The sequence below is a fragment of the Barbus barbus genome, assembly GCF_936440315.1.
Source record: "Barbus barbus genome assembly, chromosome: 40".
In the NCBI taxonomy this organism is placed as follows: domain Eukaryota; kingdom Metazoa; phylum Chordata; class Actinopteri; order Cypriniformes; family Cyprinidae; genus Barbus; species Barbus barbus.
In genome coordinates this window covers 11,791,264-11,806,337 of record NC_136718.1, presented here as the reverse complement: position 1 = coordinate 11,806,337, position 15,074 = coordinate 11,791,264, and the positions used below count along the sequence as shown (strand labels likewise).

The 15,074-nt window shown below is 37.9% G+C and overlaps 1 protein-coding gene across 1 annotated transcript in view; it reads left to right on the top strand.

Annotated features, from left to right (window-relative positions):
* LOC306859499 (kelch domain-containing protein 8B-like) overlaps nt 1-11,523 on the top strand; it is a gene marked incomplete at both ends in the record, with an annotated part of 109,686 nt that extends 98,163 nt beyond the window's left edge. Inside the window, 2 exons of the mRNA XM_079400541.1 lie at nt 4,781-4,882; nt 11,327-11,523. Of these exons, the coding sequence (XP_079256667.1) occupies nt 4,781-4,882; nt 11,327-11,523 (299 nt within the window). The remainder of the gene's footprint in view (nt 1-4,780; nt 4,883-11,326) is intronic.
* Between the last annotated feature and the right edge of the window lie 3,551 nt (nt 11,524-15,074).

Below are 15,074 nucleotides of genomic sequence, written 5' to 3'. Positions count from 1 at the left end.
ACAGTTTGACTGGTCACGCTGGGGCTGCCACGCTTCATTAATTGCCAGACTTTGCCTTGCTGTGTGTGTGTGTGTGTGTGTTTGTGTGTGTGTGTGTGTTTGTGTGTGTGTGTGTGTGTGAAGGCAAAGAAAGACAGACAGGTTGAGAGAGCTTATATCTTTGATCTTTTGCTTGCTTTCTCTGTATTTCTCAGCACATCAGTTTTGTTAGAAAGGATGTGCTTAAATGCAGAGCTTCATTATCAGAGATGACGATTCAAGACAATAGCGTCTTTGATTTGACAGTTGGCAGGAAGCAATGTATTATTAATATTTGAATCCCTGTAGTGCTCAACTTATTTGTCCTGCTGTTGTGTTGTACAAAGTACTGAATCATATTATATATTCTAGTATAACTATATAGGAAACTTTCACATTATCATTAATGTCCATAAAATGCATAAGCCACCACATGACATAAAGAACCACCACTAATGTTATTATTATTATATTAATGTGTTTTCACTGAGGTCTGATTATAATGTTAATCAAAAAATTTTACTACAAAATGGTCATAATTTAGATATTTATGATTGTTTAACTCTATCTCTGAAACTTCTCTGAATTATACAGGCTGTTTTGTGCTGTTATACCTTTAAAATTTATATATAAATATCTTCTTTGAAATCTGCTGTACAAAATACGTATAAAAGGGAGTGGTCTGTTAATTTATATATATATATATCTCTTTGACAGTAGTAAGTAGATTTTGTTTCTGAAAGAATTGTTTGAACAAAACTGTTGACTAAATAATTCAATGACTCAGTCATATATACAATCACTAGTTTTGTTCTTGAATGAATTGACTGTGAATCACTTTGTTTGAATGAACCCTTTAATTAAATAACTCAATGACTCACTCATAAAGACAGTCGCTTGTTTCCACAAACTGGTGTAGCGATGCAACCTGCAGAACAAGCTGCAAAACTCCCACCAGAAATGCATGGACTGTCAGTGAAAAGTCCTGCTGGTGCATCTATAAATCATGTGCGTGCATCTATTAATCATTTTGAGTCTAATATCATCCCATAGATTGTGTATTAGCACTCAAATTCACACATTTTAGCCAATCAAATCTGAAGCCCAGAACAAACCATTCGACTTCTGACACTTACAGTATTCTAAACTCTTTTGGCTTCAAACTATCAAGGAAAATTCGGTTTCTTATGACCCTGTTAAAGAGTCAAAAAGTGCTGAAAGATATTCACACTTCAGACAGATTTCAGAGCAGCTCCTCAGATTGTGCCATCAGTCAGGAAAAGATTGGGTTAGAGCGGAATATTTCTTATCTTCATGAGTAAAGTAAAGTCGTGACGTATTGTCAAGTATGGTGACCCATACTCGAAATTGGTGCTCTGCGTTTAACCCATCCAAGTGCACACACACAGCAGTGAGTAGTGAACAAATGCGCACACACACACACACACACACACACCGTGAACACACACCCGGAGCAGTGGGCAGCCATGCTGCAGCGCCCGGGGAGCAGTTGGGGGTTCGGTGCCTTGCTCAAGGGCACCTCAGTCGTGGTATTGAGGGTGGAGAGAGCGCTGGACATTCACTCCCCCCACCTACAATCCCTGCCGGCCGAGGACTCGAACCTGCAACCTTTCGATTACGAGTCCGACTCTCTAACCATTAGGCCACGACTTCCCCTTCCCACGACTTCATGTGCTGATGAGGAGCACATCACCTTGATACCTTGAGCAAGAGGGCTATTAAGTCCGATAAGGACAAGTACGAGTATGCGGGTGGGGATACAGTAACCTACGGAGTATTTTTCAAACAGATTACATTCTTTTATGTGAGGCCGACAGCAGGGAGAATGAATAGAAATTTGTGATGAATTGAAAGATGCTGAAGAGCTTGGAGACCACAAGTTGAAAGAGATGGCAGGTGAGCTGAAGTTTACAGCAAAGAAAGAAAATGGAGTGAACTGATTTTAAAGTGCCCTAAAAAAAACAGAGGAGTCAAAAAGAGTGAGCAAAGACGTGTATGGGAACATCTGAGAAAACTGAGGGCATACATTTTCTCCCAGGCAGATGGCATCATGCAGGGAGACAGCTTTCCAGAGACTGCATGGTCATGGCATGTTAGGGAATCAAACATAGAGATACGCCCTTCTCAGCTGTTTGTTCATCGCTAAAGTTGTGTATCAAGCTGTCTGTATAGTTTAGGGCAGATTAATTGTGTGAGTCTGAGCTCTCTCTGACTTTCAGTGTCCGCTTGTTTTCATTCATTTCAGTCATTATGGTAAATTATAATGGTTTCCATGACAACTTTGGCCTGTTCCCACATGCTGACAAATGACCACAAGTAACATGCCCCATCTGGCTAAATTTCAATGAACCAGAGACATATTCTTGGGTTTTATATTGATCTTTGGAGACCTAGGAGACCAAGGAGGTCTGTAATACCTGGAGGGATCTCAACAACTGTTGTTCGGCTAGAATAGAACTCCCTGGAAGAGCACAATTTATAATCTGCCAACATTACACATGGAAAACATTAATGTTTTTGAGCCATGAAAACCTGAGCCATGAAAGACGTGACTGAGCACTCTGATATATATACTACTGTGCAAAATCTTTGGCCATTAGTATTTTCACCACCAACAAAAACTTATTTCTATCTTTTGCTGCATTGTGTCAGTAGAAAATATCAAGTTACATTTATAAACATTCCTATTGCCATTAATTGTAATAATCCAGTGAGATTTTTGTATGCACAAGGAGTCTGACAACAGCCAGTGCTCCACACAGAGATCTGATCTCACTATCATACAGTCCATCTGGCTTTACATAAAAAAACAGTAAAGAACTGTGGCAATGTGTCCAAGATGCTTGAAGAAACCAAAGGCAAAAGATAGAAATAACTGGCTTATTAGCTTTTTTGTTGTTGTTGTTGTTGTTGTTGTTGTTGGTGGTGGTAAAAATACTAATGACCTAAGACTTTTGCACAGTACGTATTAGGGATGTGCCTGAATAGCGAATCCGTATTCGGAAAGGCACGGAAAACGAATAATGTGTTCTACTGCGCCACAAAAGGGCATGGTTAGCCGCTTACTAGCAGTAGTCTAGTACATAAAATTTCACTTACCACATAAACAGAGAGAGGTAAGGAGAGATGAGTGATAGGACGATGTCGAATGATTTGCAGATCCTGAGCACCACTGACAAACATCTAATCTTGTGAAATGTGTGGTAAGTAGTGCCGCTCCTTAGTAGATTAGGCTGTGTGTGATTGCAAATCTCAAAAGCGAAAGTAAAAAGCAAATGCGCATTCTTAAGTGATTTTAATGTCCCGCATATTAATAACAGCTCCCTGAAAGCACTGAAATATATTTTTCTCGTATATATCATATTTATTCCCTTTACGGTTGCCGTAGTACACATCATTACCTTTCCGAATACCGGATTCGGATTCGGGCACATCCCTAGTACGTATATAAAATTTATAAGATATCATGCCCATGGACCATTGGCCGAACGTGTAATGCATAAGCCACACAAACTGGTTTCAAAGTTGTCATTTGATTTTGTGTGTGTCATGTCATTTAACGGTCGGTCTGGAAACAAAGCCATTGTGATGGCAAACTCTTTCATGGAATAAGAAAGCCATCATGTTTAAAACTCTGACAGTGAGTGATTATCAGGATTGCTTTACATGTTGGTCAGACAGCCTCTTGGGTGGTCACTGGCAGACGAAAGCTGCTATGGATTCTAGACCTTCTGTCATTAGTCTGAAAGTCTGGCTATGTGAAACTAGGGCTAAATGTACCATGCATTGATGTACTATTATAGTATTATAGTTTTTAATATTTTGTATTAGATTTAATTTGTATATTTTCTGATTTTTGTCATTTTTTTATTTGTTTTCGTGTTTTTAAATATGCCTATATAGTTTTGAAGTTTGTTTAATTTTAGTTTATTTACTTTTAGTCATTTCTGTACTTAAAGGAGACCTATTATGCCCCTTTTTACAATATATAATATAAGTCTCAGGTGTCCCCAGAATGTGGCTGTGAAGTTTCAGCTCAAAATACCCCACAGATCATTTATTATATAATTTTGAAAATGCCTATTTTGAGCGGAAGCAGAAACCCGCCATTTTTGTGCATGTCTCTTTAAATACAAATGAGCTGCTGCTCCCCGCCCCCTTTTCCAGAACAGGGCTGTGCCTTTACAGCTCATATCTCAGATACTCTACCAAAAAACATCTGTTTGGTTTTGATTATCATGATAATCATGTGTTTTAAACCATGTTAGCTTAAACTTCTGATATACGGTTTTCTGAGCGCACACAAAGTGGCTGTCACATGGCATGTGAGTACTAAACTAAGTTCTCTTTCATGTCTTATTGTGCTTAAACTGTCAAATACACACAAGTTTATGTTAAAAACACACGAGTTATAAAAACAGTCGGTTATGTCTTTGAAGGTAAACAGCTGGGAAGGAAATCAAATGTTTATATTAGATCTGTGTGGCAGCAGCGTAATATACAGTAACTAAATCAATAAATCAACTGTTCTCTTGTCTCCCCTGAGGCTGGGACTCTAGCGTTTTGTTTTCTGGGTTGGTAGATGCGCAGGTTCCCGATTATAGCACTTAAATGCAGAAAATTCAGATTTTCATGATGTCACCTTTAAACTAAAGGAAAATGAGGTTTTGGTTTTACAGATAATGCGCTCTTGACATCTCTGACCTTTAACCTCTAGTGTGTGTTTTTCACCTGTGTGCAGGTGTATGGTTGAAGGCCACACGGAGATGTCGTATGAGAGAGAAGCGGGCGGACTTCGTAGCTGGCTGTCTCGGTGGACGGGTCATCGCTGCGGGGGGACTCGGTAAGTAACTGCCGATGTTGAATAGATTATGCAAATAGGATCAACTGAGCTTAGAAAACCAGGAAAAAATCTACAAAGCTCAGTGCAAAGACTATCATTTTTCTGAACAACCTGCGGCAGAAACGGCCTCATAATAAAATACCATATCAAGCAAATGGATTCAATATGTCAGGTCTTTATGTGCAGCCTTGAGTAAGTACTGTGCACTAATGTCACATAGCAACAAGGAATCCACCTCACAGTATACCATCTGCAACAATTACAGGCCACATCTCAAGAACTTTACCAACTATGCCACCTACCCTTAGGAAGCGATCGCCGTAACTTGCATTGATTTTGTAGTGTGTGTTTGATCAACATTCCCTTATGCACTTGTTTCAACTTTGTTTTAATTGGAAAGTCAAAGAATCACACTGGAAAAATTAATATGTGGAATCGCTCAACGACAGCCTGTTCCCTATAATGACGTGTCCTCAAACAAAATGATTTGTTCATTTGGGTCTTTACGCTCCAGTGAAAAGGCTCGGAATATCTGTCTCAAATACTGCCTGATTTCTTTCCAGTCTGTTTGTCTGTGGCTACATTACTAGAGGGAGAGAGAGAGATTGCTTCAATAAATGTCAGCTCAAAGAGTGGGCGAGAAATTTCAGTGTCTTCCCAAAAAATGATATTTAGGGCAGAGCGTTGCAGATTAAACATGGCACATTTTTATTTAATCTTTTCCTATGTCTAGAAATAGACAGAATTTCAGGCATCACAGCAGCCGATGAAGGATTGTGTGTATTCGTGTGTGTGTGAGCATCTCTATTATTCATAGCGTGAGAACATTCACATTTGAGCATCACACTACTTCTTCCTTCACCTGCTTGCTCTATCCTCTCTTAGTTGTTGTCACCTCTTTCTACCCCGTCCCCCCTTCATCTCTTGTCTCGATGTGCTTTTTCCTCCCTTGGTGTTTAGTGTCTCTGCTGTTGCCATTCATCTTTGTATCTGGTGCTTTTTCTGAGCTATTTTTGTATTTCTTTGCTAGTACTTTAGTTCTTTCCTATTCTTTTTCTTCTGTTTCTTTTTTTAACAGGCGTTGTTGGACACTCAGGCCATACAGACTTATGCACACACAGAGACATAATGACATAACTGGAGGAGATGCTTCATTCCCTGTAGCTCCTCATGTCTTTCTAGAATTAATGGCTGCTATTAGGTCCGTATTGGAGATGATGTTCAGGAAATTGCTTTTCAGATGATTTGTCCCTAAATCATCTATGGCCTCATTCAAATGTTCTCAGTTGCCCATACATGATTATTAGTTCAGGTGTTATCACAGTATCAGTAACAAAAAAAGTATTGACAAAAGTATTTCCAGGATGAATGTAATAAGGAAATTAGGATAATTCTAATTCTTACATAATAACTGTTTTGTCATATTTGGCTGATATGACTTCTGAATTCATTATGTGGTCAATGATTCTATAGTTTTGTGCATTTTGCCTCTGTTGCTTAATGTTCTCTCGTGTGCCTTCTGAGTACAGCACCGCATCAAGATCAAGACAAACATGAGCAAAGACAAAATTTCCAGTTTTTCCACCCTCTTTTCACTCTGACAGAGTAGTTGTAGTGTGAGAAAGACTCTTGGCGTTGTGTTGATGGTCATGTCGTTACTATAGCAACCAGTGTAGATACTCAGGATATTTACGACACTGTCTGGACAAATGAATCAGAGAATGTTGAACAAGTGGTTTTTATATTATCATTGTTAAAAATTTTAATTAAAAAAATAATAATAATTGTATGTTAACTGTAGTAATGCACTGAAATTTTATCAACCAGAAATATTCTGATGAAATATATATATATTGGTTTTGACCCAAATACTTTGAAGGGCCAAAACAGTGACACTTAAAGAAATTGTTCACCCGCAAATGAAAATTGTCATAATTTACTCACCCTCATGTTGTTCCAAACCTGTATGAGTTTCTTTCTCATGTTGAACACAAAAGAAGATATTTTGAAGAACCAAACAGTTCTTCAAAATATCTTCTTTTGTCTTCAGCTGAAATATCAAGCTTGTTGCCAAAGAATTTAAGTATGCGTGTTTATCTAGGTGATTGTTTTTAGCATTATATAGACATGAGAAAATAAAGGCTTTTATATTTGACTTATACTTATGAGTGTCTTGGCCTGCATTATTTCAACTACGCCTGGTTTAATTCATCACCTGAGAACACAACAACCTGAATAGCATGTTCAGTTACCAAATATTAATTTTTTTCCCCATTTTTCCAAACTTTATTTCCAGTTTTGAAAACTAAATGAAAAATTTTATGTTGGTTTAGGTAAAACAACTTGGTTTGAAATGGTTTGGATTGTTTTTAATTCTTAGAATTTAGAAATCTTCTATTGTTGGTTCAGCTTCATTTCCTGTTAGTTGCTGCTGGATGAGAGCATTGAATATTTATCTTTACATAAAGATTTAATTTTATGAGTTAGATCTATATTTAACGCTTTTCTTTAAGATTTTATTTTCTGTTGAGGTGGACGGCTCCCCATAGATGGTAGTGGAGGAGGTGGTGAGAATTATTCAACAAAGATGAATCTAACCTTTGCAAACAGCTCCTACAAAACCCTTTTTACAAATATGTATTAGTGTGAACACAAAAGCGCCTGAGGATACGTAGCAACACGCTTGAGCTCTCCACGCCAGCGCCGGGGCACAGCTCGACGTGACACTTTTGATTACTGCAAGCAGATTCGCCCAAGTGTTTGTTCTACCAGGAAATTATGATAACAATAGTCACCACACCAGTCCGTCCATATCATCTGCACTTCAATTTGAGTAACCATGGAAACTTAGCTGCAGGTACTGCGTGATGATTTAGGTCTCAGCGCTGAAGGCAAAGGAGTGAAAACAGCCAGCCTAGTCGAACTGACCCTGGGGAAAATGAGAAAATGTTCGCTGTTCACTGCGACTGCAGTGTTTGTGCCAGGATTTACCAGGGAAACTTTGTTGTTATTTATTTATTTCTTTATTTTGCAACATCAGAGCAAAAGTTTCTCGAAGCATAAGCCACAGAATCTGTAGGAGTTACATAATTTGAAGAAATCTGCATGCTGCCACCTGTTCAAACCTGCTTTAGTCCCAAAACCCACCAGGTGGCAAGTGCTTCATCTGCAAGAAACATCCGCAGTGTGTGTGTGCTGTGAGAGGATGCACGCTTTGGATGCTGTATGCTAATGTGGAGAGGGTGTTGTGTTGATTGAATGGCTGGAGAGGCTGTGTAATGTGCAGCACTTTCTGCACACCTGACTGTGATGTATTGAATCTGGAAATATTTACTTTAGGCTTTCACATATGGATTGGGACACTTGTTTAGTGTATTTGACTAACTTTTAATCCTAGACATGCACAATTTCCTGTGTTTTCTTTGTTAATCCAGAATTTTAGATGGGAAATATTGAAGGGATCATCCCCTTTTTTAAATTGCCAAGTTTACTTCACCGCCATGGATTATGATTTGCTACTTGCTAGTTGTATGTAGGTGCTTTTGGGAGCAGGACATTCTCATTTCTAGAGAGCATCTGATTGGTTAACAACCTGTGTAGTGTAGGAGGAGTCATTAGTATTTTTAGTGCATTTTTTAAAGATACATTTTTAATGTGAATACCTGCTAAAAGATCATTTTGCTTATATAATAAATATATAATAATATAATTACAATTATGTTTTAAAAAAAAAATGTAATCGCATTGTTTCTGATGCCTTTTATTATTGACATTTGACCAAAGCCCCCCGAAACATTTATATAGTAAATGTTTATTAAATGCAAATATTTAATATAAAATATTTTTATAAAAAAATATTAAATATATTATCTAAATTTTTTAAATAACTTTGAATATGCGTATCTTTTTCTAATACGTTCAGCGTATTTAGAGTATTATTTTTGTGTGTGTGTATAGTATAGTATAAAATAAAATAATCATGATAATCTAATGATTTTTAAACATTTTTGAACAGAATGAAACAGTAATATATTAAAAAATAAATATGTAAAAAAATAGAATTATAACACTTTGTAAAATGCATTAACTTTAATAGCCATAAAACATATTTTGTAAAAAAAAATAGTGCTGTCAAATCGATTAATCCCATCCAAAATAAATGTTTGTGTTTGCATAATGTGTCTGTGTGTGTGTGTTGTCTATTTTATTTATATGTATTATTTATTTATATTTTTATTTATATGTATATGTATATATAAATACACACATACATGTATATATTTAAGAAATGTTATATATATTTATATTTATGTATAATATAAAACAAATATATCTATATATATATATAAATATATACACACACACACGTATATATATGTGTGTATATATGTGTGTGTGTGTGTGTGTATGTATGTACTGTATATATAGATAGAGAGAGAGCGAGAAGAGAGAGTGGGGAATATTTTTTATTATTGTATTACGTTTGCCCACTGACAAAGAAATGGCTGACGTTTGGCAACTCGAACCTTCAGCTCCCTTCAGATTTTCTATGGGATTAAGGTCTGGAGACCTGGCTCCACACCAGGACCTTAATGTGCTTCTTCTTGAGCCACTCCTTTGTTGCTTTGGCCATGTGTTTTGGGTCATTGTCATGCTGGAATACCCATCCACGACCATTGGGGAAGTCGTGGCCTAATGGTTAGAGAGTTGGACTCGTAATCCAAAGGTTGCGGGTTCGAGTCTCGGGCCGGCAGGGATTGTAGGTGGGGGGTGTAGAATGTCCAGCGCTCTCTCCACCCTCAATACCACAACTGAGGTGTCCTTGAGCAAGGCACCGAACCCCCAACTGCTCCCCGGGCGCCGCAGCATAAATGGCTGCCCACTGCTCCGGGCGTATGTTCACGGTGTGTGTGTGTTCACTGCTGTGTGTGTGCACGTTGGATGGGTTAAATGCAGAGCACGAATTACGAGTATGGGTCACCATACTTGGCAGTATTTCACTTCACTTTTCAATGCCCTGGCCCTGATGGTACATGGCCCTGTCCGTCATCCCTTTGATGCGGTGAAGTTGTCCTGTCCCCTTAGCAGAAAAACACCCCCAAATCATAATGTTTCCATCTCTATGTTTGAAGGTGGGGATGGTGTTCTTGGGGTCATGGGGGGAGCATTCCTCCTCCTCCAAACACGGCGAGCTGAGTTGATGCCAAAGAGCTGGATTTTTTCTCATCTGACCACAAAACTTTCACCCAGTTCTCCTCTGAATCATTCAGATGTTCATTGGCAAACTTCAGACTGGCCTGTACATGTGCTTTCTTGAGCAGGGGGACCTTGCAGGTGCTGCAGGATTTCAGTCCTTCACAGCGTAGTGTGTTACCAATTGTTTTCTTGGTGACTATGGTCCCAGCTACCTTGAGATCATTGACAAGATCCTCCCGTATAGTTCTGGGCTGATTCCTCACCATTCTCATGATCATTGAAACTCCACGAGGTGAGATCTTGCATGGAGCCCTGGTCCAAGGGAGATTGACAGTTATTTTGTGTTTCTTCCATTTGTGAATAATCGCACCAACTGTTGTCACCTTCTCACCAAGCTGCTTGGCGATAGTCTTGTAGCCCATTCCAGCCTTGTGTAGGTCTACAATCTTGTCCCTGTCCTTGGACAGCTCTTTGGTCTTGGCCATGGTGGAGAGTTTAGAATCTGATTGATAGATTGCTTCTGTGGACAGGTGTCTTTTATACAGGTAGCAAAATGAGATTAGGAACACTCTCTTTAAAAGAGTGCTCCTAATCTCAGCTCCTTACCTGCATAAAAGACACCTGGGAGCCAGAAATCCTGCTGATTGATAAGGGATTAAATACTTATTTCACTCATTAAAATGCAAATCCATTTATAACTTTTTTGAAAAAAAAAATTCTGGATTTTTTGTTGTTGTTCTGTCTCTCACTGTTCAAATAAACCTACCATTAAAATTATAGTCTGATCATTTCGTTTCATTTCTTTGTCAGTGGGCAAACGTACAAAAACAGCAGGGGATCAAACTAATTTTTTTTGTGTGTGTGTGTGTATATATATATATATATATTTACATACACACACAGTACACACACATATATTATGTAAACAAACTTTATTTTGGACGCGATTAATCAATTTGACAGCACTAAAAAAAATTAAAATAATAATTTCCACAATCCCTTGAACACTCCATAGTGACCCCAGTTTCAAAACCTCTGCACTAGCATATAGATTATCACATCTAGGTGCATGGTCTACAGCTGTATTAAATGAAAAGGCAATATTTATTATATTTCTTGGTTAATATCAATGTTACCCATTGATACATTCGAATTGTCATGCATTTGCTACACATTTTGAGAACTTCAGTACACACAGTTCTAGATTTCTGTTTGTTTATGACAGTGCTTTGTTTTGTGTGCTTTCAGGTAACCAGCCGTCCCCGCTGGCGTCAGTGGAGAGTTATAACCAGCTGAAGAGGAAATGGGAACCCGTGGCCCCCTTGCCCAGCCCTCGCTGCTCCTGTGCCTCCATTCAGACCCCCAATATGCTGTTCCTCATCGGAGGGGTGTCCCAGGGTCCCAGCAATGCCGTGGAAGCCCTCTGCTTGAAAGAGACCGTCTGACACACACATACACAAACACTAATGACCAACTACACAAATCCTCACATGCTGTACTTACCGGAGTGCAAGCTCTGCAAACACACACATGCGCATACTGACGTCAAGCTAACATGTGTCTCTAACAAATATTCACAGACTTTCCCCTCAGAGGATGCATCAGCTTTATACTTTGAATAGTGGAGACAATCTACTGGAGCTTGGACAGTGTTTCACACCTCTGGACAGAAAAGATTTGGACTGGAGATCTGAGACACGCAAAAAAATACTTAAATATATCATTCATCTAACTATATTAAATATAGTAAATATATTTATTTATATATATATATATATATATATATATATATATAGTATATAATTATATTGATATATATAGATAGATGTGCAGACCTACACGGACAGACACACGCAACACTCCAGGCACCTTTGAACTGTACAGCATTTTTCAGTATCAAAGCAGGGTAATTTTCTGGCAAACTAAAGAGGAACTTAGGGCCATATCCACCATGCTGCCACAGCACCCGTCTGAGGTAGCATGTTTAGCACTTTTTGTATTATTGACAAACAGGATCTTCTGCGTGAGACTTCAGAAATGGGAGGCGGATGCGTGTGTGTTTTTGTACCTTCACAGCCATGCACGTGTGAAATTGAGCATTGTTATGCGTGGAAAGAGCAACTCTTATAACGGCAAATCACTGATGCCTCACTGTAGCATGAGACAGGGGAGATGGAGGAGAAAGTGGTTGATCTAGCTGGTTAATTAAAGGAATGTTCTGGGTTCAAAACAGGTTTAGCTTGAAAGTATCTGTGATATAATGTCGATTAGCACAGATGATCATTTTAATGTGTCCCTAAAAACAAGCAAAAAATGTGTTTACAGTAATGCTCTTGCAATGAACAGTTAAGGGGCAAGGCATGTATTTTTATGAAACTGGTTTTATTAATTAATCTGTACAAAAATCTTTAAAAAAAAATTTAACATTTTATTTATCAAGACAAAAGAAGTCCCTTGAGCTTACCAAGATTGCATTTCTTTGATCAAATATTAAGTAAAATGGTCATATAGTGATTTTTTTTTTACTATTTAAAATAATTGTTTTGTAATTGAATATATTTAAAAACGTAATTTCAGTGTTACGTGATTCTTCTGAAATCATCCTAATATGCTGATTTGCTGCTCAAGAAACATTTCTTATTATTTTCAATGTAGAAAACAGTTGTGCTGCTTAATATTTTTGTGGAAAACATGATACATTTTTTCAGGATCCTTTTATGAATAGAAAGTTTAAAAAACAGCTTTGGTAACATTATAAATGTCTTTATCAATTTAATTCATCCTTGTTGAATAATTTATTTTTTTTAAATACTGACCCCCAAACCCCAAAAAATAGATATAAACAATTTTGTACTTGTATTTTTAAGAGTATTTTTTCAGGTAAAGTGACTGGTCAATAAGTGTGAAAACCCTGCCATTGTTTATGTATGCCATCATAACCCATAATCAAAAAACACATTTATGGGTCAGTCACCTGCTTTAAATGTTTATGTTAGAAGTTGAACTATTCAATAATCTCATGTTAGCATGAATATGGTTCGGTTTTGTGGTTACATTTTCAAAAAAATAAAAAAATTAGATGTTGATCCTATAGTGTAATGCCCTGCCCTGCAGACTGACCACTGGAGGCCATTACTGTAAATATATAGGCTATCGTATTTGTTTTTATTTGCTGATGAACCAGTCGAAAAATATTTTCTGTGGTAATAGAGCTTGTATAGAATCCAGAACGTTCCTTTAATACTAATGAAGTTCGGACAAAGTCTTACAAAGTGTGTTTTTCTTCTGGAGAGTGCTGTTTGAGGAAAACCTCGACACTAAATTATTAGACAATACAATTTTATAAATTCTTAATAAATCAACTGAGCCAAGAACGCTCAGCACATTAAACACAGGAAATGTGTTCACAGCTCGAGTTCACAATCACATTCATACTTAATCGGAAGTTGTGTCTTCAGGGTAAGAGCTAATTAAATCTAGTCAATGCAGTTGCGATTCACGGCTCACGTTAACTGTTTCTGAGTGACCCATTTACAGGGCGAGAGATGAACGCTCTCAGGGGACGTGGAGGAGGACAGAGGGCTCACTTCCTGTAATTTTTGATGAGATAAGACCCTTGACGTAGACCTCATATGCCTCATTTTCACACTTCACCAGTGCCCTGTGAGGGTCTTGTATTGCCCCCACTGATGATTTGACAAGGATATCGGGTCACAGCTCATTTAGCATGCTGAAAACAGAACTCATGCATGTCAGGAATTCACAATGCTTACTGACAAGTTTGAATGCACTAAATTCAGGTGCATCTTTGCTGTGAGAGGTCAGTATGGGTTTGATTTATCTGGTCTGCGTGTGTTTGTATAAATATGTGCACCCACACACCGATTATCATCACGTTCTGGTCTCAGACGGTTTGCTGACCTGTTGTCATTGGGCGATACGGTGCCCGAGGGCATAATAAGACATTCATACATATTCATATTGACCGTTGTTTGAGTGCAAATGGCTGTTTGTATGTTTTTGGTTGGGATGGTGAGGACTGAATGTCAGTTTGGTTTGCATCCAACATTAAAAAGCCTCTTAGAAACATTAGAATCAAAGGAACAACAAATACAATCCAAATACTTGTTTTAGATTTACGCCTCCCCATGACTGTGATGCTGTGCTGGCAGATGGCGATCATGTGCATCATTTTAAAGAGGAAATAGACATATTTCTGTCTGTATGAAGCTATGAAACCCATCCTACTCACAGACAGCAGAGGACTGGAAGATATGTGACAACACCAGGAGATGAGCTTTCTTATTTTATTTTATATATTTTTTCAGTTTTATTTTTTTTATTTTTGGTCTCATTAATGTAGGTTCTGCTGCAGGCTAACTGAAATAGTGAGTTCATTTTCACTTTGCTTCATGTGAGGTTAAATGTCACAGAGGTTCAAACTTGAAACACCCTCCAGCACCGCAGGAGACGACAACGTGTGAATGGATGATCTGAGGGAAAGAGATAATGCTGAAAGAAAAATACCTCTATTTTTTCTTGTCTACGAATTCTGCAACAAGACACATGACTCATCTTGGCAGAGTATTTTTCACTTTCGCTCGAGTCTCATTTCTGCTGCCTCTACGAAATGGAAACGCTGAACTTCTTTACTCTCATAAAAATAATGTCTCAAGATGTTAAATAGGCTGTTTTCTGAATTCATTTGACCACGATCTGAGCGAATGTGGGTGAAGTGAGCTCATACTTTCATATCTAGAGGTGCAAAATGTTTTACTGGATTTATTTCAGAGGTGTCGTCCAGACCTCTCCACAGTGCTTTAAATTAATTTAGGGAATTCAAATAGTTGGACTCCAGGCTTTTTTTTATTATGTAAACATGTTCAAATGCATTTTGTCTTTTACCCTTATTTGTATGTAAATCACTTTGGAGTAAACGCAGTGTATGATCACCTAAACTCTATAAGTAGCAGTTGTTTTGCAGTGATTTTTCATG